The sequence below is a fragment of the Harpia harpyja genome, chromosome 23, assembly GCF_026419915.1.
Source record: "Harpia harpyja isolate bHarHar1 chromosome 23, bHarHar1 primary haplotype, whole genome shotgun sequence".
Lineage (NCBI taxonomy): Eukaryota > Metazoa > Chordata > Aves > Accipitriformes > Accipitridae > Harpia > Harpia harpyja.
In genome coordinates, this window is record NC_068962.1 from 11,434,353 (window position 1) to 11,462,182 (window position 27,830).

Here is a 27,830-nt window from a genome sequence, read left to right on the forward strand (position 1 = left end):
GCTTTAGTAAATTTTTCTGGACTTAGTAAGTATTTTTCTTTTCAAACTTAGCAAGGAGACATTGATTATGGAGCAAGAAAAGAATGCATCTAGTATAGAGTCTCTGGAGCAAGAAAAAGTAGATGAGGAAGAAGAGGGAAAGAAGGATGAATCCAGTTGTTCTAGTGAAGAGGAAGAGGATGACGACTCAGAATCTGAAGCAGAGACAGGTGCGTTATTTGGAGTATTGTCTGTCTTTAAGTTTTTGCTTTATAAATTTACTTACTAAATGTCACATGATACAGAGTTAAGTATCTTAAGTTGCACTTATTCTTCTGCATTTCACTAAGCTTCCAATCATTTTAAAGCAAGTTTATATATGTCTGAAGTCAAGTCATAACAAGAGATATCAAACAGATGTCATTACTGGTGCTATTTAGGTTAAAGCTATTAAATTACTTATTTGATTGGCTACTAAACAATTGATACTTTTAATTCATTAGTTGGAATAATATAAGCCTTAAGTAGCGTGTCAGAAAACATTGAAGAAGTTAGAAGATCAGATCAGAAATGAAGGCTTCATAGCAGTGTTTGTATGTAGAACTGGTAGAGAGATTGGAATAGCAGAAGTGCAAACATACTCATTTGTTCTTGCCATCCTGAAGTAATTGCCAATTAATCAGGCAATCTTGGCTCAGGTAGTCATAAAGTAACGGAGCATATGTTTTCAGTGTGTACTGAAATAAACTTTTAAAGGTGCTATTTTAATGTTAACAGTTAATTCATATACAACTTCATTTCAAAAGGAATGTTCTTTGAAAAGTTTGGAATTCTATGCAGAGAATCATGTTACTCCATACTTCTCTCTTCAGTGGAATTTTTTTTTTTCTTGAACAGTTATCAGAGTCTTAAAGCAAGTAGTGATGTAAGAACAGCATAGCATCTTCTTCTTTCAAATCAGAAAATGTCAGACAATCAGTGTTTAAAGATGTATGTATGTTCAATCCAAATAAAGAATTTTAGAATTACAGTGCAGCAATACAATACATAGACACAGATGTCATTAGAAATATCTTGTTAATATTTTATACTTACAGTTTTTAAAATAAGTAACCCTTTTTAGTGAGCTGTCAGTTCTCATTTTAAAACATTCTTTCTGATTTCTTCACCTGAAAAGGTAAGACTGAGAAGGGATTTTAGAGCTAACCGATATATCATAAATATTTAACATAGGCAGAAATAAAAATAAGTTGCGAAACCAAACTGTCTACTATGGTTTACTAATTTTCTTATTTTGAAATAAACCAGCATTTCAGTGTTAAGCTGGAAAAGCCGTCTGTCAAACTTTGTAATTAGTCTTTCACCTTAGTATACTTGCATCCCTTATGTACAGAGACTGAACTTTGATAAACTCAAACCACTTGTAATATGTAACATGTAGTAATTTCTCAGTCACTGAGCCAACTGTAATGTCTCCTGAACTTTATAACTCTGGTAACTGTGTTCTCTTCGTTACCAGTAGATAGTTTGTGCCAGGAAAATTTGACTGTGACACAAGAATTAATTTATGTAAACTTTGGGTTTTTTAATATCAACAAGTCTTTATCATACTTTATTTGGCAAGCTAGACTTTAAGCTTTTCCCTGTAGAGCTGCATCTCTAAATTCCAAGCTTGTACTTTCCCTTTTTCCCATTATTCAGCTTAAGGTAGTTTTCTAGTGAAAATTCTTAAGATTATAAGCAGCATTCTGGTTGTAAAATACTTCAATAGTGTTCAATATTCTGAAGTACTGGAAACTGTGATTTCTAATCTATTGGGATATTTGAAATGTTTTCCTAAAACTTACATCCTGTTTCATTGATTGTATGAGAATACAGTTTAAAAATAAATACATTTCTGTCTGTAAGACCAAGAAGGGAAATACAAATATGAAGCTAGCATCTCCTAAAGGACAGGGAAACAAGCTGAAAAAGAAATTTTTCAGCAGTTTAGGTTTTTTAACTTACTTTGTTTGAGGTAGTTTGATGGTTTTTGAAAGTTAGTCAATATTAGCTCAATTGTGCATACAAGTATGTTCTCGCTGTCCTTGAAATAATTTCAGAATACAGTTGTGAAAAATTCATTTTTCTCCTTCCATGTTTTCACTCCTGATAACTTTTTCTGTATATATTAAAGCTGTATTACTCATGTGCAAATTTCCAGCAGATCTGCCTGTGCATCATCTCAAATCGTACTTTCAGTCCTCATTGCCTTATCGAACTTTTTATCACCATGACCTAGAAGTTTACCATGATTTATTTTCACTTGTGTTTAAAAAGAGCTTTCCATTAAGTGCACAGTTAGTCATGTAAGCTGACTTTTTTATATTTGTATTTGATTACTGCATAAGTAATTATTCAAAACATCTGTTCATCTAGGTCCATAACTAAAACAAGTGTGTAACTGCAATACCATTAATTACACAATTTCCAATTGTGGATTGGTACTTTGTGGAATTTGAATGTTGGATGAGAGAACACTGTATGAAAACATTGCATACTTTCTAAATTAACTGCTCCTATGCCGTATGGGTAGTGTAGACATAAAGGTGTGTTTATAGTAGGGCCAAAACCAACGGGGATTGAGCCCCATGTTGCTCCATACTACACAGATAGGATGTAGCATCCCACTTCAAAGAATGTGCAATTTGAATAAGTGAAACAGAAGTGACGTGTAAGATTATGAAGCTCAACCAAGTGCAGTGACAACAGTTGTTGTATCACAACCATGACATTTTCTTTATGTTTGTGTAAGAGGGATTAAGGTACACAGACAAAGGACAGAGGAAGAAATGTGGGCAGGGAGGACAAAGCAGAGGTGGGTAGAGTAGGTAGACAGTGAAATTTGGGTAGGAAAAATGAGGGACAGAGAAGGAATGAAGCAAACGGAAAGTCAGAGCTCTGGAAGGCAAGTCCCTGCCTCAGCTCATTCTAGTGGCCAGGATCCCTGCCTGGGTTCTCTGTGCACTTAATTATTTCTTTGCACCTAACATACACAGTTATCCAAGAATAAACGTTTTACTTTGAATTAGCATCTTCTGTAGTTCAGATTGACTATTAGATGCCAACATACCTCCTGCTGTTAGATTTTTGTGGTCATTAGCCATCTACTAAAATATAGGCTGTCTGGGAAGGCTGTGGAATCTCTGTCTCCAGAGGTTTTCAAGAGCTGACTCATCAAAGCCCCAGGCAACCTTGTCTGTAAGCAATATTGATGCTCTTTGAGCAGGAGGTTGAATTAGGTGACCTCCTGAGGTCACTTTCAACCTGAATGATTCTGTGGTTCTGTCTCTGCGTCTCTGAGTGTTTAACACTTGCTAAATAACAGAAAAAAAAGTTACATGCATGACCATTATGGAAAAAAGGTGGACCTAACTAAGATACAGGTTGGGAGGGAGGGGGAAAACACTGAGGAATAAATAATAAAATGCTGTTCAGAAAGTTAACTGTCAAATTTCTTCAAAAAAAATTCAACTCTGTGTTGTAGAAGTGAAGAAATTGTGAATGAAAAATGAAAATTAAAATCTTGTAAATATTTTGCAGATAAAACTAAAACCTTGGCAGCTGTAACTAATAATGCAAATACCACAAGTACACAATCAGCATCAGTAGCTGTGACAGCGCCTTCAGTAGCTGGTGGCCAAGGGGCACCTACATCACCTGTTAAGAAGGTAAAATAAAATACCTTTCTTGTGATTTTAGATTTCTAATCTTCTGTGTAAGCATACTTTTTTTGATTCTTGTATAAGAAGTGGATTGAGTTATCCAGTGGATTGATGAAAATATGCACAGATTCCTAGAATATTTTGTGTTTTTCTACAGAAACTGTGTTCAATTTTTTTAAGTTTTGAATGGTTTTGATTCTAAACAAGTGATTTAAAATGCAGAACTACAAAAGAGCTGAACATAAGATCCTATTAAAAAAGCAAAAATCTGTTGCACAGTGAATGGAGTTCTTGTTTTTCTGAAGCCAAACTTCATCTTTTGAAAGTCTTTTCTATGCCAGACTGCTCCAAAATTTTTAGAAACTACAGTTCTAGTGTTTCTCTGTGCCTATATTTGTGATGCACTTAAGGCAAGGGAGGCAGGTGTGACTAAGGTACTTTCAGGAGTCTTCAGAAGCGTTCAGCTAGTGCTTAGGTGCAGAAGTTGAAAATGGTACCTGAAATAACAAGTAGAAAGTGCTGTAGATCTCAACCCTCATTTCAGTATGGTTAGGACCTCATGGAAGAGCTAGAGAGTTGGGACACATGACTTATTCAATGCACCACTCAAAAACACACCTAGCAAAGCCATATTGCATGCAAGAAACTTTTTACAGCTTGATGTGAAAAGTTAATTGGAATTAATTTAGTTTTGCTTGTCAAAGGGAAGATATCTATGCCTGGGGAAAAAAATTACAGTAGATACTGCATAGTCAGAAGGTGGTATACAAGTGAAACTTTTAGAATATCAAAGCAAACTGGATAGTAAGCCAGAAAGGCTTCATTTGTCAAGCATTACAACTCTTCTATACAAATCACAATCAAAGCATTACCATCTACTGATGCTTCTGAAAAGTGTGTTCAGGAGAAATGGTAGCCATGATATATTGAAGCCACAGTAGAGAGAGAAGACATACTGCTGGGTCAATAGTATGTATTGTATTTAGTTCCCAGCAGCTTATTGGAGTTACAGTTTCATATTCACAATAGAACCTAATGTCGATTCATCATACAAAGTATACTTTAATGTGGCAGATGCAGGGAATATATTGCCCAACGGCATCATATTATGTGATACTGTACAACAGGAGTACAGGATACTGTACAACCTCCCTGATCCCAAGTGCTGCTTTACAAAAATCATTGTGACTGACGTCCACGAGATTTATCTCAAAAAACCATGAGACCAAAAGGTGAATTATGGGCACGGCTTACCAGCAGGAATGACTACTGTTTCCCCTCGCTGAGCTTTGTGGCTGGGCAGACAGCTAGATTCCAGGGTGATTTTGTGACCTTAATCTAAACAGTTCCTGCTGGCTCAATAAGGAATTACGGTTCTCTGTCATGGGAACTGCATTTGCACTGCTCAGGAGCTGTGCAGAACTCAAGAGCCACAAGTTTTCCACACAAACCACAGCAAATGCATGAGGGAGGGAAGACACTGCAAGTAATTGCTGGTTTACTAACTGTGCCTAACTGGAATGAATTCAAATATATAGTGTGAATTTTACTGCAAGGAAATAGGCCTACTTTATATAGTTTATTTTTTGAAATCACTTCAATAATACAAGTATTTGTGACAGTTGATTACTCGTTATGATACGATATGATTAACTGATGTGCTCTCCACCAAAGTTTTTTTACTACACTTAATTACCTTTGCACGCTGGAGGTTCTAAGGTATCTAACACTTCAAACACTTAAGTTTTCTTGTGATTGTCTGAACTTCATCTTGAAGTCAAAAGTTTCCTAGCTTGTCTCTTCCCATCAATTTATTTCGTATTGTGCAAAAGCCTTCTAAGCTATTTGACCTTCAGCAATAGGACGTTACCAAATCGTTGCTAGCTGGGGTGTGGCTTGATATTCCAGAGTTGAATGAACAAATAGACATAATTTTTTGGTATGTGATGAAATGACGATGTATGGAAGGAAAAAGCTTTTTTATAAGAAGAAGAAATAAGATTTTAAGCTGAATGATAACCTTTTATAAATCATTAATACACTGGCATTTAGTTTGTTCTAATTTTATTATGCAGTAATTAATGGCTTATCTTTGGGTCTTAAAGGTAAAAGGTGGAGGTTAAAAGTAACTAATACTATATGTGAAAAATTCAGGGCCTTCTGTAGCTACAAAATAAAGGCACATTTATATCAAGACTGATCGTCTTGTAACATAGCACATATGTGTGATCTAGAGAAGCAGTTGCAGCTCATATCAATGAACAAAAAGGCTTTAAACTGTTTTTACTAATGAAGGTAAAACTGCACTTTATGTGTGATCTTGCACCTACTCTTGCACCTACCTTTTCAGGTTTGCACTATTTGTGCTACTGCAGCTGCTCTTCTGCTTTTACACCAGAGATGGCCAAACTATATGTTGCTCACAATTGGTGCAGATGCAGTGTACTACGCTTGAATTTGGGTTTTCTTCAGTGTATATGTCATTCAGTAATGCTGCTTTCTCTCTGAGGGCACTGAAGTAGGGCGAGTTTGGGAGTGAAGGTATGGGTTTGATAGCTACGCTAGCATGGGATGTGATTAAGGGATATGAATGAAATAAGAGGTATGTTAAGGTGAATCTTCCAGTATTCTCAACCATATGAGGATTTAGGCCATGGACCTTGTTAGGTCAGCAGACTTTGCTGTCCTCTTCTATGCAAACTGTAATTCTGTCTCTGAATTAGCTAAACATGCTGTGCTGTGTTTAATAAGAATCTGTTACTAAGGTTATAAGTCTCTTACTGCTTTTTGGTATTTTGTGCTGTAATGAAGAGCTACATAACATAAACGTAGGAACAAACTATGTGGTTTTAAAACAACCTTTTGTTTCTATTTTCCATTCTTTCAATCTTCATCTTTGTCTTGTCTTAATTGGCTTTAGTATGATTTCATTCCTCCTATCATGCCTGTCGTGGAGTCAGTAGATCCTGCATCATGGAGGCAGGGCTTGCGCAAAACTGGCATTGTTCTTGTGCCCAATAAGGGTGAAAAATCTATGGTGAGGTTCTGGTGTGCACAGGTTTGTGTACAGGTTGCAAAATAACATATTTAATCAAAACGTTGATACTGGATTTGCATGTTTCTAAGTTTGCATCTCATGATCACAGTGTGTATTACAAAGTGTGGGTTTTTCTAAGCTAACTTTTAGAGGAGTAGTATACCTTGACCAGTCTTACATTTCTTATCTCATTAACTAATTTAAGAGAAGAGTGTGTAGGCTGTCTCTCACCACAACTCCCCTACGAATTCAACGCTTCTATGATTATTAAAACCAGTTGTGTTCTTAAATCTCTGCAAGGAGCGTGGATTACCACAAGTAATGTAAATTAATAAAGTAAATTCATTTACATGTGTTTTATAGTTTCCGACATCTACAACCAAGGTTTCTCCCAAAGAGGAAGAGAGGAAAGATGAATCTCCTGCTTCGTGGAGGTTAGGTCTTAGAAAAACTGGTAGTTACGGTGCGCTTGCAGAGATTACTGCTTCCAAAGAAGCTCAGAAAGAAAAAGACTCTGCAGGTGTTATGCGTTCTGCTTCAAGTCCTAGACTTTCCTCTTCATTGGACAACAAAGAAAAGGTAATCGTTTTCAGTGTGAAACAACATTTTGAGGAACTGATTTACCTTACTTATAGAGATGTTTATGATGTATTGTAGAAGTAAGACTGTACTACACATCTCTTCTTTACCAAAATTCCGAGAAGTTAAATTATGCAGCTTCTGTGTAGTCTCTTTAAAAGTGTAGTATGCACCTTCATTGTCTGGTGACCTGGTGCATAGGTCTCGGGCTTTTCCCTTTTGGGGACTTGCAAAGCTAGTAGTAGTTTTTACAGTTAAGGGAGATCAGAGGTTTGATCATTTCGGCATCACTTGGAGAGTGATGTTCAAAGAATCTTGTAAAAAAGGAGTATCTCTTTGTATTCCATAGTCACTTTTTATTTACAAAAATTTAGTTCTGTAATTAAACATGAATACACTGAACCAAATGAAGGACTAATTTGGAACAGGTAACTGAGCAGCATAGAACTTGTGGTTCTGTTTCAAATACAAATATTTAAATGTTTTCAGGCTTAAGAATAATACTATACTATACTATCTAAAAATACTAAAAGAGTTGCTTTTAGTAATCAGTGTTGGAATTGTACTGCAGCAAAGCAGAAAAAAGAGAAATCAAGTCATTTGCATCACTAGAATGAAAACATAAACAGTTTCCTTTTCCTATTGTAGTCCTTGTGATATTTAACTAAAGTTTAAAACTCTTTAGTACAATTGACTTACAACAAATACAGCTGAAGTTGTCATAATGATGATTTTCCAGCCAATAGCAGTAAAATCAATAATAGTTACACGTAATAAAAAAATACATGTCTTTCAGGAGAAAGATGGAAAAGGAACCCGACTTGCATATGTTGCACCTACAATACCAAGACGACTGGCCAGTACCTCTGACATTGACGAAAAAGAAAACAGGTGACTCTGAAGTTATAATTTCTGTTAAATATAAAATTACTTGATTTTAGAGTGGCTGACAAACTTAGAGATTTTAAGACAATGCTAATTTATAGCTCTATAGATTATGCTAATCTGTAGGGTAATCCAATTCCTGAAGGTTTTGATCTTGTAAATTATGATGACCCTTTTTAAAATCCAAATTATTATGTGACAAGAGCAGAACTGGGCAATAAGTGTTGTATTCTTGGGGGAGAAAATAAATAAAATCCAAAATACGAAGTTGTAAACTTTAATCTACTGAAGGGTGCTAAAAGCATTTTACTGCTTTGTCTTGAGCCACGGAGTGCTTCTACTGGGCTCCATTATTACTTTTGATAATAATAAAATGCTGTGTTTCTCTACTGCCTTTGCTTAAAACCATATCATGCAACAGCAATGATTTACAAAAATCATAGTTAAGTTACAAAAGCAGTTCTTCTATTTTTCTTGTTTACGTGTTGACCTTTCATCTTCTTTTTGGAGATTTTTACTTCCTTTGCTGATATTTCTTCTGTAGCTTTCAGTATAAAAGAAACAAAAAGTTTAGGTGCATAGGCTTGTTACCTGTTAGCATAGGGGTACTTTCGTGGCATATTTACGTTGTCAGAACGTTCCCATTTTTCACTTCTCTCATTTATTGAGGTTCTACTCAGACATTTTCTTGAGTTAATATAGAATGCATAGTACAAAACTTAGAAGTCTGCCTAATGTTTTGGTTTTGTTGGATCGTATCTAGATAGCTGAATGTTGGATGAGCTGAACTGAAACTCCTCTCATTGCTCAAAATGTGCTGTTATAATCATTGCCTGTAAGACTGATAAATCTCCTTATGTCTGAAGAGGAGCTGCTTTGTCGCTACTCTTGAGAATGGTTCATTTCAGTGCAAACACAAGATAAATACTGACTTTTCTTATGCTTGCAGAATACTGTTGCCTAAGTTTAATCTCTGGGTGACAAATTCTGTTTCAAAACAGGAATATTCCAGCTCTTGTGCTCCCTTAAAGTTCAGCTTAGTTTGTTAGCATTTCTCATGTTACTTGGCCAGATTTTTTTAATCTGTATTTCTGTAACAGGGCAGCTTGGAGTTTCTGTTTGTGCTTATCTTTTCCTGGAGTGCTATATTGTGTGAAGCTGAGTTTGTCAGTTTTGATTTGTTTATAAGAGAGATTATTATTATTTCAATTTTTAATCACTTGAGATCTTCTCAAAAACTCTTGTTCTCCAAAAGTGTCTTAACTAGATGGTACGTCAAGATTGGGATAAATATTTCATTGCAATTTTATTTCTTAGAGACTGTTATTGCTTATAACAAAGGGATTAAATTTTGCTTCAGTGTTAAGGTTTATTTGTGTCCTTGACATGCCAGGCTTAACCATCACAGCTTATTCACAGACACAGTTCCCAAAGTGGGGAATATTTTTCCTCATATGCATTGGGTGAGCTGGGGTCATCAGTCTTGCTAGTCCCAGTGCTGACCAAACAACTAAGCTGAGAACTTTCTGTATTCCTTGGTGTACCAAAGATGAAGACTGCTTTTAGGCCAGCCTATTTAGGCACCAGTACTTTGCCTAGTGTATGATGTGGCAGACAACCCAGCTTACTGAAAGCCATAAGAGATTTTTGACATTTAGTCTGACCTTCTTTACATGTAGAATTTAACCATCTGTCCTACAGGTACCGTAATAAATTAAGACTTCTGCCTTTGTCCCAGATCTTTGTGCTTGTTGCTTAGCTTAATGCTGCATTCTTGTTGCCTTTCTGAACACCTGCTTGTCTAGCTTCTCGATGATGTAGTGTAATCCAGCTAACATCCTACTGTGAGTAATGGAAAAGACTTCAAGATGAATCCCCGCTGGGCTTTTAGATGTAACAAATCTCAGACATCCAGCCTCAGTCGAGTAGCCAATGCTACAACAAAAGTGCTGAAGTCTGTAGTGTCTTGGCAATGTGAAACCTTCAGTAATTATGAAAAATTTGTCATGCATTGGGACCTTTCTGTGGTAGATGGTATCTCAGAATTTGTGTTTCTCTATGGTGGTAAGAAATAACACTGCATTGGCCAGTATTTGATAATTTTCTAAAGTTGTTTCTCACCACAGAAGTGCTAGCGTAATTTTTTTTGCAAAAAGAGGTACATTCTGAAGGCCAAAGGTATCTGAACATAAAATGTACCTTTACAAAATTTTGTTTTATTTTCCCTCGCACACCTGGTTGCCTTTTATATATACTTTTGTGAAAGACTTTTTTTTTCTTCTTTCTATCTGAACTTTACTTCAAATCTTGAGCTGACATTTTTATTAGAAATTTAGGTTTTTGCATCTTGGTATCAGTTGTCAGGGTAGTTTTTCTAAGTAGATTTTTGCAAGGTTATTTCTTGCTGCTATAAACTGCAACAACAGGCTGGAAATTCCTTATGACTAAAGTAATGTCAGCTAGTGATATGTGGCAGGCCACTCAGGAATGGCTACTGCAGGCCCGTTTATACTAGTCTACAGTATCATGAGTTCTAAAGGCTAGTCAGCTTTTGAAATTCTTCTTATAACATCCAAGAATGAAAAATCACATTAAATCAATTTCTCAAAAACCCGAGTAGTTTTCCCTTTATTGCACTGGATAATCTCAGGAGCAAATAGGAAAAAACTCTTGTTCCTTTTTTGAGAAAAACAAAGCCAGCAGTGGTCACAGATAAAAGCTGATGATTGATTTCATGTTGATTAAAACCTCTTTAGCAGTTTTCTTTTGATGCTACTTTTCTATTATATTTCTAACAGTGTTAGTATAAATGTAGTATTTTTCCAGTATTTAGCTAATCATTGAAAATGATTGTCTGTAAGGGTCATTTTATTCCTGTTCTGTGCAGTTATGTTTATTTTAAGTGTGTTATCCAGGGTTTTAATCTTTAATTTGAAACTGCTTTTCAGCTTACATCAAGAACAACCTTTAATACAAGTTAAACTAAACTAAAATCTTTTTTACAGGGACTTGTCTGCTAGCTCAATACGTGGTGGCAGTTCCTACACCAGGAGAAAATGGGAGGAGGATGTCAAGAAAAACAGTTTGAATGAAGGTCCTACATCATTAAACACAAGCTATCAAAGAAGGTGTGGGATTTTCTCTTATCTTTTTTTAATCAAAATAAGCTTACAAATTAAAAGAAACAAATTAAGTACTGAATCACTTTGTAAGGACAGTTGAATGGTGACACACTGAAATGTTCATAATAATTGCAAAGTATGTACTTATGCTGATGCAATGCTCGTGCTGATTTTAAAGCTACTCCATTTTTACTACCTTGGAGTGTTGCAGCAGCTGCTATATAATTAAAATTATGTGCTTTCTTTCTTCTGTTGTTTATTTCAGTTTGAGGTTCATTTGACTCTTTACGGATTAGTTCAGTAGCCAAAGATAACTATTTTAAGTGTTGGAATAGAAATAATTCTGCTTGGTATCTGAAAAGAAAAGGGGAAAAATATTGTCTCTGTTGAATTTTGGGGTTTGCATGACAATATCAGAGGCCTTGAGCTGCTCTCCGTAATGGTAGATTATGGCCATACCTACACTGAGTATCAGCATCATAGAATGCATATGTAAAACTAACTTGAATGCAGAGTAAATGATGATTAATGTGAAAATAATTTTCAGGTGTGCATGGTTACTATCTTGCAGGATTTTCTCGGAATGATATCCTGCAAATATATACATGATCTACTTTACTCCATTGTGTAGTTTCAATGTAGTTATTTGAGTAAAGTTCTTCACTGGAATCAGTGGAGCAACAAATATCTAAAATGAATAGATCAAAATAAAAGATTTGGGTAGCTAAGCTGCGTATTGATATGTGCTGCTGATATACATGGTGATGGGTACTTAACCTGTTTTGTAGTCTTGACCTTGATGTTGTCAGTGGCATGTAGTCAGGCTGTTTCATACAGCATAATACATCTTACATCTTTGTTAACCTCCTTCCTTAAAAAGAAAACTCAATTTTCCTAACTTTAGGTTTAGGAAAGATGTTGCACAGATTTCCTGTTCTGGATGGAAAAATATCAGCAGTTGATATGTTAGAATAATCTTTGCATATTAGCTTTTATCACTATTTACACTCCAGTCTTCAAAGAAAATGTATTAATCACTTTTAAATTGCATGTGGTGCTTTAATGGTGTATTTCCTTAGTCATTCTTGTACAGTTATTTTTTCTTTGTCATTATAGAATTGATAGTAATAGAAAAAAATGATCAATTGGAGAATGACAAAGCAGCATATTTCCTTAAATCTTTTGCAGTTAGTAATAGGATGCTCTGTCTGTCCTAACTCTGGATTCTGAGGTTTAGTCATGGGCAAACATCCTGACTTGGTAATGCCAAATTTATTCAGCCAGAACCAATGGATAAAAATGTGGAAACCACTGGATCTTCTTTACAACTTGAACAGCAAGGGAAAAGCCTGAGTGGGAGGTTAATCTTTCTGGGAATGATTAAAGGTTTTTTTTTTTAAAAAGCAGTACATTTAATTGGTTGAAAATTGTAAGAGGAGTGATATTGATGACATTTTCTTTTCTGACAAGCTGTGGAGTAAAATTCTGCATTTTATGAGGTATTCAGTGTGGGTGAAACAGCAGTTTAAAAATGGGACTTTGGGGGCCCTGTATGAATACTTCAGTAGATGCGATCAAGACAGTCATACATAAACCAGTGAGATTTCATTCTTTTATCTCCTTTTCTTGTGGAGAAATGGTCAGGACTAAGGGACACTTCTGCTGCCCTCTGAAGTAATAAATTAGAAGTCCTAGTCAAGGAAATAGCGAAGAAAATGCTTCTTTTGCCCCAGAATTTTCTGAGGCTCAACTGAGACACAGAATACATGGGCGGGAATTTAATGGATCATTCACAGCTTTGTGTTATTTTAATGAGCAAAGATAAGTAATACAAATGCATCCATTGCACATGTCTCTCCTTCAGTGGCTCCTTTGGTAGAAGACAAGATGATTTGATTAGTTCTAATGTTCCAAGTACTGCATCAACAGTTACCTCTTCTGCTGGTCTTCAGAAAACACTGCCTGCCAGCGCAAACACTACTACAAAGAGTACAACGGGTTCTACTTCAGCAGGTGTACAAAGCAGGTAATGGCACCAGCACATTTCTTTTTTTCTTTTTGTCAGGTCTACTGTGTGCTTATGTATGTGCATGCGTTCTTGTTTAGTAGATCCTGGGGCTCTGGATTTTTTCACTTTCCTGTTAAATTTGTTTTGATTTTATACAATTTGGCTTGAAAATTGTGAACGGCTTTCCACTGTAAAGTGACAGCCGTGTTGGTATAAAAGAATGAATCCAATGTTAGAAGGGTGTGAAGAATAAAAATTCGATTATTGTGAACTGCTCAATTCTTAATTTATTCAATTTAATAGCTCAAGTTGAGCTTTCATAGTAGAGACATTTCTCAGTTTGCTTTTAAAAAAAATCCATCCCTCAATTTACATGTTACTAGTTGTTTAGTAAAGTGCTTTCATTGTTTAGCTGTTTCCTTTTCTCTTTTTTTTTGTGTTGCTGCTTGTTATGCTGTAGTACCTCAAATCGTTTGTGGGCTGAGGATAGTACTGAGAAAGAAAAGGACAATGTTCCTACAGCAGTGACCGTTCCTGTTGCACCATCAGTTGTAAATGCTACAGCCACTACCACAGCCATGACTACAGCTACTTCTGGCACTGTGTCCTCAACATCAGAGGTCAGGGAGAGACGGAGGTGTGTAAAGGTCCTAAGAGTAATGTTGCTCTTATACAAAAGTTATATTTTTTTCTTATTTAAAGGAATGTGTTGGTTACCACAAATTTGGATAGTACAGTATGTAAAGCAGTGTTGTTTGCTTGCTGTGTGTTGAAACAACTAGCAATGTGCCTCAGTTTATCTGAGAGCTTAGTACCATTCAAGAATGGTAGAGACCATTCATGAAATTTAAACCTTGATATTGTGTATTTTTAACTGGCCTTGGGTTCTCATTTGGTATGTGATATTTTCATATTTGTATTTCTGTTAATAGGTTAAATGAGTCCTCTTTAAAATACCCATAATGGAACTATGTAAAAACACTGAATTAAAAATAAGAAAATCAATAATTAATTACTTACTACCAGTACATTGCTGCTGATTGAGCTACTGTGCCACTGGCAGTATGTTGATAAGTTACTACGTGCATTTTTCTGGTCATTTTGTGTGCCTGGCACTACTGAGGAAAGAGTATTGAACCCAACACATTCTGTTTAGTTCATTGCATCACTTAGGGTCTCTTCTACTTGAAACAGAATATACAGTTGTAAATGCAATGGTTTAAGAGCTATTCAATATGAAGAATGACTAAGAAGCTGATGTAAATCTTATTTTAAGAATATGGTGTTTTTTCTGTTACAGTTATGTGGAGGGTGAATTAAGATTCATGCATATTTATGTTTCCGTAAAGAGTTGTTACCTGCTATTTATGGAAGCAAAAATAAGATTTCACAAGGTGGTTAATACCTGTTAGCTTTCCCTGGGTTGTTCTTCTTCTGGATATTTATAAATGTTTACCCTTTAACACTTCCGCTGAAATGCAAGTTCAGATTTCTGTGTTGTTCCTGCAGTAGTTTTGAAACTGCATCTCCTGTATCAGTGCCAGATGTGTGTATCCCTGTATGTTCACGGAGATAATGAAGCTGTTCATTCTTACAGAAGAAACCTGCATTCTTTTGATTCACTTAAGGCAGCAACAACATTTAGAGATTCCTCATAGCTTTAAGCCTATTTAAGATAGTGTGTTTTCCATAGTCTTCCTTTCATACACAAAACTGAGATGAAAGAAATTCTGTGAAACGGGGATTATTTTTTTAATTCCCCACCATGATTCAGGAGATGCCCACACGTGCTTACAATCCATTTCAGTAACAACCGTAGTCGGAACCTGCATTTTCTGTAGCGAAATTTGACTGAACCTGACAAATCAAAAGCAAAACCTACAAAATTCATCTCTTTTTCAAAAGTAGTTCCAATTTTTAAATGCAAATGCTATTTCAGTCTCATATGAGCTAGAAAAGCAAGGAAATTTAGAATTAAGGCTTTTGCCGTCTTGTTTGCTCTCACTAGTGTGTGTATACTAATGCGCATATACTACATACGTTTTAGATACCTGCAGTTGGCCTGAAATTCCTTGTTTTTGTCTGTCCCTGGGCCGATTGTATAATATACTGTTGCAGATGCATTCTTGATGGCATATTAAAATATCCATTAAATCTTAGAAATCGGCAAAACTGGAATAATTACTGCGTGCATGTGAGAAGGTAGTGCTTTCAGTATCTGCACATGCATATCTATCTGTATATATACAGATACATATATATATATGTGCGTGTATCTATGTATGTTTATATGCACATGAAAAACTTGTCTGTATGTGAAATATATGCTAAATATTTTCTTAAGAAATGAAGTTGGTTAATACATATTTATGGACTGAAAGTGTGTATTTAGAAAGTATGTTTGAAATAGTATTTCAAAGAATATTTGAAAAGTAAAGACATTCTAAGCTACTTTTAGTAATGAAGCATGTAATGGTGCATCCTTTTGGAATAGCTGAAGAAGCTATATTCTTTATCTAATGTTTAGGATTGGTTTAGAGAAACAGGGAGGAGAATGACAAACTTTAAATCTTTGTATCATGAATAATACTGCATAGGTAACCTGTGTGGCATGCACAGGGGATGCTAGGGAAGGGCACTTTCTACTCTGACAGTAGCTGTAGTGTGTGCCTGGCAAGTTGAGAGTTTTCATTTTCCCTCAGTGAGACTTAAAGTATTTCAGATTTATTGGAGGGTAGGTGTATGTACACCAGTTACTAAAGAGCAAGTTATATCGACTAATTTGTAGCAATTTTCAAGCCCTAAAGATTACACCTGCTCTGCAATCAGTACCTCCTAGGTAGGTAATATTTCAGGTCATGTTAGCTAAAACAGCTAACAGGCACCCATTTCCTAATAAAGATAGTGCCTAGGCTTCTGGGAAAATGGAAAGTCTGTCAAAAATGCTGTTTGCAAGAGAACAGGATAGGGAAATCAAATTAATATAGTGGGAGATTTTTAAGATGCGTCGTAAGATAGGAGATGTTTCTACATTTGCAAGTATAGCAGCTAATTATAAATATTTTCCTGCTTGGGAGTAATTCGTTTAATAGAGGTAGAACATGGACAGTAATCCATAAGTCTGTGTAAATGAAGTTTATTTTTAAAACTTAGAGTTGTTTTAGAACTGTTTTTGGTATGTGCTAAGGCTAACAAATATATAATCAGGTGACCAAAGAACTGCTCTTTCCATAGGTAAATGATTTAAGCGTTAATAGGTGATGGCTTTTAAAACATAACCACTAGCCAATTATTGAATCATTAGCCAGTTATTCTTAACTAATGACATTTAAAAACATAGACAATCAGAAAATATTACAGAATCTGACTCTACTGTTTTTAATGTAGCTAATTTTAGGATATAAAGAAGCTCAGAGAGGTTTTGTGTTTTAAGCAACCTTTTCGCAACCTTCTGATTTTGCTTTTTCAAAATTTTCTCATTTTTAGCTAATCTAAGGGTTTTTTTAAAATGTTAAATTATAACGGCATTCTCAGAATATTCTGTAATAAAAAATAAATACATTCCAAACTTTTAAGTTCTTTAATGATGGTTTTACATATGTACATATATATACATGTTGCATTCTTACAAAATATATACATTTATGTATGTATAAGTATCTCTTTTTTTTTTGTTTTTTTTACCCCAGTTACCTGGATTGGAGAATTTCTTTAAAGAGTTCAGACCTCGTATGTCTACTCTAGTAGCCTTTTGGCTTTGATTTCAATTACCTGATTATTCTACAGGATTTTTGTGGGTTTCATAAGGATTTATTTTTAAGTACAGTTTTTTCAAAGTAGTTGGATTACTCAAAGCATGGATGATTCATGTGAAAATACGGTAACCACCTCCCCATGGATTTTTAATCTCTGGTACAATAGATGGTATAATCAGCTTTTCTGCATTAGCAGTACATTTAGTTTTTTTCTAAAAGCCTACAAGTTATGTTAAAAGTTGATACACACACACACACAAATTTTATGTATAAATGTGTAACTGGCTGAATCTCTGAGGTCTTCTACCCCTATGTTATAGACTAGTGAAATACCAAAAAAAGCTTAATTTATATTTAGAGAAAATGGTAAAAAGAAATCTAAATTAAATAGGAAAACACTGTGTATTTTAATTGAGTTCTAAAGCCACTCTCTCGATGAACAGATCATTATGATACGGATGAAATGTCTACAATGTAATCAGTCTTATACAGTTAAAGATTTTCTTCTAACTGCTTTGGTTTTCAGTCGTACTGTGTTGTGGGATTTTTTTTTTCTGGCCATTTAATATATTTGTACAAAAATTATCGTTTGCCAATTTTGTTTGTAATTAACTCTTTAGATCATACCTCACTCCAGTACGGGATGAAGAGTCAGAGTCCCAAAGAAAAGCTAGATCCAGGCAAGCAAGACAGTCTAGAAGATCTACGCAGGTATAGTTTTATTAAAACTTCTACATTTATGGAAACATACCCATGTAGCTCTCTGAGTACAGTGAAGTTTTAATTTCCCAGTAAAGCTCCAAATAAACTGATGGGTCTTCCTGGTATAAAACAACTTGTACCTGATGAAATAAAGCTTCTTTTTTTTTCCCCTTTCTTCCCTGAAAGCTTTAGGACCCTTCATTGTGTACTGAAAGTTGCTTTTTCTAATCGCTGAAGAGTGACTTAATACAATTTTGAAAGCACAGACTCATCCACTGAAAGGAAATTTTTGATTGCATTATGGTAAAATGGCTTACTCAAGTAATTGTATCTGATGTTATGTAGATGTTTAAATCTAAGACTTTGAATTCTTCAAGAACTAACAGCTATACGCTTCTGGCTGAAGACTTAATACTTGAGAAATAAGCATAGCGTACTATATTCACTTCCATTTCTATGTCTTTTTCTGTGCATGGACTATTGAAGATAATGTGATTGAGCTGACCAACATTTAGCTAATAAGATCCATGGCATGGAAAAAAATACATGCAACCTAGTTTCTGTGGGCACGGAAGAGTACTAAGGAAGAGTTTTTTGTTACTTGCTAATAATCTAGAATCTAACTGCATGTCTCCTTTCAGCATTTCTCTCTCTTAGTTTGCATACCGATATATTTGGTGGTTCTTCCCAATTTCTGTCAGAACTACCTCATACTGAATTGCAACCAGTGCAGTCCTAACCTAGGGAAGGATGTGACAGTACCAAAATAGATTATCTCTAAATGGTACTTGAACGCTCTTTGGGCAGTGGAGCAATTTCCAACCACTATCCTCTGGAGTGCATCTACCCCTCTCTTCCCGTGTCTGCTGACAAACTGAGAAAAATCAGCAAATAGTTCCTTGATAAAACAGCACAAAGAAATAAGGCCAAGTCTATATCTACATTGTTTACTGATGTTACTTTCAAATCTTTGCAGTTTTAAACCCCTCAAATATTTCTGGTTACCTTTCCTATTGAGAGATCCACACTGCTTGATACAACTTTATCTTACTGGAGTTCTTTTTTACCTCTTGATACTGATTCAGAGCCCTGAGAGATGGTCAAACTACAGACCAATTGTTGTTGAATCTTTACAGTGAAGAAGCTACCAGGAATTACTGTATTAAAACATTAACACAAAAGCAATTAAATAACTGATAAGCTGCAAAGTTGGCTTTGAAGAATTGGTTACAAAATGTTTTGAGCATTATCTCAGTAAGATACATCAGCTGAAAAGTGCAGTAGAGAAAAGCTGTCTTCAAAAAATTGTTTGCTTTCTGAGCTTATTTCAAAACTAGTTTTTGGTGTCAGAATACCAAGGAAATAAGAAATGAGTTGCAACTTTCTCCGGTGCTGTCAATGCCATTTTTTATGTGTTGTTGACCTGAAAATCCAGTTGCAGTGAGTGAATTTGTAAAGTATCAACATTTCTGAAAATTTGATAAGTATTGTATTTTTAGGGTTCCTTCAAAAATATTAAGTATGCCTACGATGATATTGGAAAGATCTAGTGGGTTCTTAAATGGTTTCTATATGATTTTCTACATGATCTGTATATACTAGTTCAACTAAAAATTGTGTTGCTGGAGAATCTGTGGTAGATCACGTTACAGCAAACACTTGCCACTAATCAGAGAGGGATGTTTGGTTCCAAGATTCGAGAGAAAAGCTTATAGGTAGAATATCTAGGTAAAATTTATTTCTTAATAGATAGAATTAGTTTTCTTAAGCTGAATTTTGTCTTTAAAATATGTATTTACATAATATGATCATCTACATTAATATGAGTGATATATGAAACGTTGTTTTCTGGCTGCTGTTTTCACAGGGTGTAACGCTGACAGATCTTCAAGAAGCTGAAAAAACTATAGGAAGAAGTCGTCCCACGCGAACCAGAGAACAGGAAAATGAAGAAAAAGAAAAAGAAGAGAAAGAAAAGCAAGACAAAGAAAAGCAAGAAGAAAAGAAAGAATCTGAAACTAAAGATGATGATTATAGACAAAGATATTCCCGAACTGTTGAAGAGGTATTTTCATGATGGGTCTCTTTAGGTAGATAAATTATACGAATCTTAACTCCAACTATATTATTTTAATTTTGGTACTACTCTAAGAATTATTTATATATTTTAATGTTTTAATATCCTGTGGTTTATATTTGTTTAATCTTGGTAAATTAATTTTGACATTTTTCTGCTGAATAGCCGTATCATCGCTATAGACCAACTTCAACTTCAACTTCTTCATCGTCCACCTCTTCACTCTCCACCTCTACTAGCTCTCTTTCAACTTCAAGTCAACTAAACAGACCAAACAGCCTTATAGGTATAACTTCTGCCTATTCTCGGAGTGGAACAAAGGAAAGTGAGAGAGGTAGGAGTACTGTTTGTGAAGGAGTTTTGTTTGTTTGTTTGTTTGTTTTAGTTGACAAAGGGCAGCTTATGTTTCTAAAGGTAGTTCAAAATGGGGTGCGATACATAAGACCACTGGGGACGTATCTTACTCCCATCTTCTGTAAGATATTCCAAGACTTGCATATAGAGAGGAAAAAAGGTTTTCTGTACTTGGTGTTTTGCAGCCGTTTAGCATGTGAATCTGTGTTTTCCATCGGTGGGTCATAGAAGCGTCAAATATGCTGCCATCAGTATCCACATAATGCTTTCATTTCTCCTTTAAGACAGCAACTATAATAAAATACTGCAGGTATTGAGGAGGAATTTTACTTGATGAAATAATTGCTAAATTAGTGGGGTTTTGTTTCAGTCCTTCCACCCTGAAGGACTGGAAGGATGCTTTAGTGCTTTAAGGACCTCTCAGGGTTTCATGAGCAGCTGAAAACAAAGGGGAGGGGATATTTCCAGTGGTAGTTCAGAACATTGAATGGAACCGTACTTCTAGATACTTAACTCGTTTATGTAATCTTAAGCTGAGGATCAGGTGCGTGATTCAGAGGTCAGAAAAAAGCTTTTCTCTGATGTCACAGAGTTTTTGCCCTCATTTCAACTGTGAATTACCTGCTATAATTCTCAGAGATGTTGTGCCTGATTAGTAGCCTGTCAAAGGAGGAGACTGTTGACATACCGTTTGATCTCCTGTTCTCTGTCGGAGGCATGCCACAGTTGACTTGGGAGAAATACTTTAATTCAAGTTACTGATCAGTAACTTGAATAGAATTACTGATTGAAATTGATAATTTTGTTATACGGAGGATCAGATTAAATGATCCATTGATCAAACCTTCATGAACTATGTAGCAGTATTGCCATATTCCCTAGATTGGTATTTTCTGAGAAAGTTATTGGGGCTAAGCTTCAGGGATATGCTTTCTCATTTTTTTCCCTCTGTCCTAACATGAACTGAAACTTAGATTAAGATTCTTTAGTAATGCATGCAGGTTTTTTTTCAAATTATGACTTTAGGAGGAAAAATACATTACCATCTGAAAGCCCAGAGGTAAAATCATAATTATTTAATTAGGAAAGGTGTATGTTCACCAAGAATATTTGTATTTTGTTCTTTTCTGTTTAGTTCTTGCTTCACACTAAAATGTTTATTTACCTCTGAAGACTAGTGACGGTAAAGTTATTAGTGATGCTTGTATCTGAGCTCAAAACTGTGGTTTCATTCTTTAATAAAAGAACTTCATACTGAATAGACTGCATGATAATAGGTAAATAACTTTGGTTTGGGCAAGTTTTTTGTTTTGTTTTTTTTTTGGTACAGATTACTTGTAAACACATAGGGGAACAAACACAGTCCTGAGGTATTATGTTGGTTTTGAACTGCAACTGCATTTCTTTTAAAGAAAAAGGAAGTCCATAATACAGTATTAATCTAATCTAGGAGATTCCACTTTATTCTTCCTTAGAGCAAAAATGGAGAGGACTGTGATGAAAAGGGGGACTCTAAGGAGGACTTAAGAGACTTATAAAGGTTTTGGTTTTTTTAATGTCAAATTCTTGATGTAAGCAAAAAAACCTTGTTTGATGAAGAATTATCTTCTCTTATTTTGTACTTTTATACCTCTACTGACAGAGATGTTTGAATTATTATGTGACAGGTTTGAAAATTGAATTTTAAGTCCAATTTGTAGTGTACTACTGTTACATTGTAACGTTTTGTTTAGGTGGCTGAGATGGAATTAGTATTTTGCAGTTGCTGTTCAAGAATTGGAACAATATTTACAGTATTTTAGAACTATATTCTGAGGAATGTATATTGCAGCAAACCCTGTATGTGGCAAGAAGCTCTTTAGTGAATTTATTTCAGGTAAAAAAAGTAATTGTAAGCATTTTAAAGACTGACAATTATTTCAGAAAATTTTCAGAAAATTAGATTGTGTCATACTTAAATGAATAAGCAAGTTGTTATTAACAGAAGGGGGCAAAAAAGAGGAAGAAAAGGAAGAAGATAAGTCACAGCCTAAGTCTATAAGGGAAAGGCGGCGACCGAGAGAAAAACGACGATCTACAGGAGTTTCTTTTTGGACTCAAGATGTAAGTGAACGACTGCTACTGCTGATTTATAGCCTTAGCATGTAGCAGTATGGGATGTGTATAGTGTATTCTTAAAATAGAGAATAGTTTAGAGTAATACAATATATAACTAACTGTTCTGGAAAAACTGATGCTTGTTCAAGTTACGTATTCTCTGTTTTGAAGCTTTCAGGAGCAAAATCAAAATGAAGTCTAAGTTATGTTGATAATGCTAAAAAGAATTCTAGAATACTGTAATAAGCATAACTTAATAGGAATTAATCATAATCTAAGGAAAAAAATACTAATTGAACAATTCTTTTCTATTGCATGCATACCAAAGCTATAAGAATGAGACTCATTATCTGGCACATTACAAGTAGCCATGTACTTACAACTGAAAGAACTGCTGTCAGATTAGAAGGGTTATAGTTGATGTTTCAGCTGATTCCCTTTCCCTTTTCTTTGTCATGGGATCAATATGTAATTTTGTAAAAGCAAGATTTTCATGTGCCAAATGCAAAGTTCTGTTTCCTCTCCCTCTGGTACTGAAAACATGTACTTGTTTGAGAATTTTCATCATATATCCTATATATTCTCTATACAATTTAGTTAGGTATAATTCTACTGCTCTTAGCTTTCATATTAAAAAATCTAGAATGCCTTAAAATCTCAGTAAGCTTTCAATATTTTAATTATTTTTCCTCTCCCACCTCTTTCACCAGAGTGATGAAAATGAACAGGAACACCAGTCCGATTCAGAAGAAGGAACAAATAAGAAAGAAACTCAGGTAATTTAAAAAAGATAATTGGCTTATTAACTTTCTCACAGATACATTTTGATCATAAAATTTCTGTTGCAGTTGGATTCAGTTAAAAGAGTGTATATGGTAGAGTTCTTACAAATGCTTTCTGATTCATAATTTGTGGCCATGGTTCAGTGCCATTTCCTTTGCAGGCTTTAATAACAATTTTTAACATATTAACAATGGCTAAAACTGATGTTTTTCTCTTCCATTCTGATTATGTAGAATTAGCATCCAGAAAATGTAAGTGAAATTTCTGACACATAGGTCAGGGACATGTTGCAGCAAATTCCTGGAGGGAGCTTTCAGTTTCTACATTGCAAAAATCTTTGTTCCATCTGCTCTGTTATTTTCAGATAAGTGATGCCCAGTGACTTATGCACACTAATTAGAACATTTTAAAATTAAACCCAGTGCTGTCAATAATGTAATTAACAAATAATATGAGAAGTTAATATAAGGAAGCATAGAAAGTTGAAGAGCACAATGTGCCTCATTTCTCCACTGAAGAAAATGGATTTCTGAGCATCCTAATTCAGTATTATTAGTCTTGTTAAAAAGTCAGTGGAAAACAGTATAATAGGCTTGATTTGGTGGAAAAATCCTTATAAACTGAATGGTGTGTGGCAATGGGATGAAGAGGGGTTAAAAGGGAAGTAGTAACTTAAGCTGTACTATAAAATGGTATAGCAGAATGTATTTATTTTGACCTAAACCCTGGAGTAACACACTACAGAAACAGGTTCATTACTGAGGAATGAAACTCAAGTGATGTTTCTCTCCTTTTTGTAAAAGCTTCCATTACATATTCTTTAAATACTTTACTAAAGAGATTAACTCCGTGCCATTTTGTTTTGCTGTATTTTTTATTTCTGCGTTACGTTAACATAAATGCATAGCCCTGTTTCCTTTCCTCCCACTGTATCATTAACAGTGTTATTTTTATTTTTTAAATACCTAAAGAAGTTGCACTTCCCTTTTTGCCAAATCTACTTTCACTTTGACACAAATCTTGCATGCTTTATTGTAGAAATTCATCATTATTTGCTCATAAATCCTTTTCAGTTCTAGGAAGAGAAAAGGAAAGAGATGAATAAACTTAGAATTGCAATGAAAGACATTCAGAAAATAGTTATGCTTTTTCAATTCTGCTGTTTATTTGATGTACTGCTATTCAGAAGACAGAAACTTTGGAAATACTGAAATTCTCTGTTACTCCCTTATGTGGTGCTGCTGCTGGTTTTTTTGCTTGATGAAACTACAAGCGAGAGGTAGAAGATGATAACTATAACCTTCCAAAGGCTTTGGTGGTAACTCAAGAATTTGAACTAGAGAGAGGAGGTCAAGAACAAGCCTTGCACATGGATGCATGCTACAAAGAAAATCAAAGGACCTTAGACAAAATAATTTCTAGCCTGACATATTTGAGGACCCAGAAAAAATATGTTCTTATTCATTTCAGATGAATAATTAAATGGGCTGAAATTTTATTTTAGCCAGATATCAGATATGCGACTTGTGAAAGGTGAAAACTAGCAATATTAGGATAATAAATGTCATTAGGTCTTCTGATTCTGTGGGAGTAAACATGAGAAACTGGCATTAATAGTGTTGATTAAATGCTGTACTCAAATTTTGTTTCTCAGTTTCACTGCTGTGGCAGTTTTACAGAAACACTCATTTGTAACAGTACAGAAAATTCCACCTGACTTTGATATTTTATTTCCATTACCAGTAACTATCCCAACCTCACCAAAATGTGATGTGCCTCTCTAGGAGCTTAGTGTACATTTTCAAATACAGTTTCTTTTAGGGGCACCCTTGTGGTGTGTAGAGACTGGTGGCATAGGCTTAGAAGTAAGTATTATTTCAGGTTGTGTAGATGAGGATACGTATGTTTTAATTTTTCGTTACTGCTTGTGTGCTGCCAGTGTAACTGTGGCTGCTCAGTTCTGCGACTGAACGAAGAACATCCATCTGGAGTGATTTGGATGCACGGGGATATCTGGGTTGGCATCATTTCTTCTCAAGCGTTATGCAAAGTTTGTAGACTTACACCTTTTCACAGTCAAATGTCAAAAACTGTGACTGAGCTGAACTGATAGAAATTGAGGGGGAAAATAAAGAAAGAAAACAGCTAAGGCTGTGCTAAAAAAAAACCCCAAACCCAAACGTGTTTTGTGAAAAGCGAGAGGAGCAAGAAGAGGCATGTGCTTGAGAAATGCGCTGCTCCTGTAGTGAGGTGTGGAGGCTGGACGGTGCTCGAGCAGCAAGAGCAGGGCTTCGCGGCTCTCGGGGGACGGAAACCGCTGGTGTGCACTTCTCTGGAGATCACGGCGTCCTTGTCCGGCTTCTCGGGTTCCCAGCCTCAGCCAGGAGAACGGGAATGGGCTGCGCCTGTGCTTTCCTGCCTCTAGTAATTAGTGCTCTCTTACCTCACCAGTTCATTTGTTGTACCCCTGTGTAGCTGGAAAATTTTGTTTCTAAGATGGTCTGTGTGTGACTTAATAACCTGCCTTTCCGCTCGGGAAGCTGTAGTGCAGCAGGGGAATGGAGATCTGGAAGGTTTTCACATTCCCACGGCACCATGGGGAGTCCACTAGAAGCAAAGAAAAACAGCCTTTAGAAAGCGTATTTGTTAAGAAATAACGTAGGAATGGTTTACTTCCTTGTGGTGGCTGTCCTAGATTGTAGGTAAAGGTTAAAGGACCAGCTTAGCATTTTTCTGTATACGGCATTCCTTCAAGATAAAAAGAGAAAACCTAAAGTCTTTATGGACAAAACTTCCTCTGTTTTGTTGAGGTGAGAAGGAAGCAGTGGAAAAGGGATTTTCGTAGGTTGTTGATTACATGGTGGAATTCTGTAATCTCACACTGATCTTACTTAAGTATACGATAATGCAAGATAAGACTAATACTTAGGTGGAAGTTAATCTTCTTGTGGCCAGTAGCTTAAAAACTATCCATGTATAGGTGTGTGCCACCTAACTGTGACATTTTCTACAAAATCTCTTAAGTTCTTAGCGTTATTCATGCTCTTGACAGAAAATAACAATGTTTTAGTAGGAGTGGTTAGGCTACAACACGTACTTTTGATATCCTATGCATAATAAATGCTCTTCAAGGCGTCAAAGGGGAAACTGAGTGTATTGTGGAGAATGTGGCTCTCTTCCTCTATGCATGTTGAAAAAATACAGTTTCCTTCTAAAAAAGGAAACCAAACCACACCACCCCCTAAAAAACCCACCTATGGGGAAGGCTTCAGCTACTGCTAGGTGAATAACGTTGGAGGATGTCCAGGTGGTGATGCATCAGTAGAGTTTCCTGACTGAAATTTCTTTGCTCAAGATTGTTATTATAATTGGAATAAATGATGAATCTGTATTGACCGCCCGGAGGGGAAAAAGGTTTGTATGACTGATGTAATGCTTAGAGGGCACTCCCTCACTCTTAAGTCATCACTTCTAATTAAATTTCGCTTCTCAAGTAAAGTGAGTGAACTTTGTGCCTGTGGATTCACGTGGAATTAATGAATGAATGAAAGTAATATAAAAAATGAAATTATGTCATTTAAATTAAGTCTAATAAGTACTTCCTTATGTTGTTGGTATAGTAGCTTGTTTCCCATCGAGCTATGTTGAAATTATGATCTTGTGGCTTAGTTTATATTATTATCTTGAGCTGAAGTCATTATTATGTTGACCTTTCAAAACATTGCTAATGTTAGAGAAGAAGAAGAAGAAGAAGGAATAGAGAATTGAGGGAACACAGTTCTGATGCCTTTGATAACAGGCAGGCAAATTGCAGAATGCACTGACTGCTGAAATGACTCCAATGTTTAGGACAGTCCAGACTTAGAGTGTAATGTTAATGTCCTTGTAAATCATATTTTGGCAAGTACATTCTAGCACATATTTCTTTTCAGTTCCAGACATAACAGAATTGAAGCTTGACAATGTTCAGATAATACATGCTGTTGGATAACATGTGCATTTAACATAACTAACTGTTTAGCTGTACTTATTCACAGATTGTTATATATTTTACTTAATTAAATTATTGACTTGATCTATTCTTTTTCTCTCTTTTTACCCCTTCCCACCTCAGAGTGATAGCCTTTCAAGGTATGTGCAATTTAAACAAATTAATTTAAAATCGTTACACTTTTTGTTCACATATTCTCATTTTAAGTTCTTTATGTAAAAATTCAGCTTAACCCCAGCAGTCAGCTGGGTTGAGCTTTAAAAGGCATTAATCATATTTAACATTTGTATGAAATACGATTGTAAAGCTACAGTACTGAATGTTTTTTTCCACATGTGGGTGGGATACTCCATTCTGGGGAATATATTGGACTCTCTATTTGTAGTGCACTGAAGGCAGGCTGGGCATTTTGTAGAACACAGTGGATACAGTACCATTCCCTACAAATTTTTCAGTATGAAGTCAGCTTTTACAAAAAGACAAGAGGTTCTTGTTGTTCCTCTTTTAGAATACTCTACTGAAAATTTTCTAAGGAATCTCAAGAAAAGTACTAGAGCCTCTGAAAATCAGATTTCCTTAAGATTTGTTAAAAAGGAAATTCAGAAATATCAATAATTTTTTAAAAATTTCATTTGTTTTTAGACCTTTAGAATTAATTATTGGATTTTATTATGTCCCGTCTGTGCTGAAGATCTGTTAAATAGAACTACTACGGCACACGATCAGTGAAGAGTGAACAGTGAAATTATTCTAAACT

General features: G+C 35.3%; 1 protein-coding gene across 2 annotated transcripts in view; it reads left to right on the plus strand.

Moving 5' to 3' along the window:
* PPP1R12A (protein phosphatase 1 regulatory subunit 12A) overlaps positions 1-27,830 on the plus strand; it is a 126,979-nt gene that overhangs the window by 83,420 nt on the left and 15,729 nt on the right. The window contains exons 8-20 of one of the 2 annotated variants that reach the window (XM_052774673.1): positions 52-209; positions 3,562-3,689; positions 7,084-7,299; positions 8,096-8,190; positions 11,190-11,312; positions 13,171-13,332; positions 13,775-13,951; positions 17,690-17,780; positions 19,639-19,836; positions 20,014-20,182; positions 22,187-22,305; positions 23,010-23,075; positions 27,197-27,213. In XM_052774673.1, the coding sequence (XP_052630633.1) occupies positions 52-209; positions 3,562-3,689; positions 7,084-7,299; positions 8,096-8,190; positions 11,190-11,312; positions 13,171-13,332; positions 13,775-13,951; positions 17,690-17,780; positions 19,639-19,836; positions 20,014-20,182; positions 22,187-22,305; positions 23,010-23,075; positions 27,197-27,213 (1,719 nt within the window). Of the gene's footprint in view, positions 1-51; positions 210-3,561; positions 3,690-7,083; positions 7,300-8,095; positions 8,191-11,189; positions 11,313-13,170; positions 13,333-13,774; positions 13,952-17,689; positions 17,781-19,638; positions 19,837-20,013; positions 20,183-22,186; positions 22,306-23,009; positions 27,214-27,830 lie in introns of both variants that reach the window. The other variant, XR_008233169.1, reaches the window with a different exon arrangement.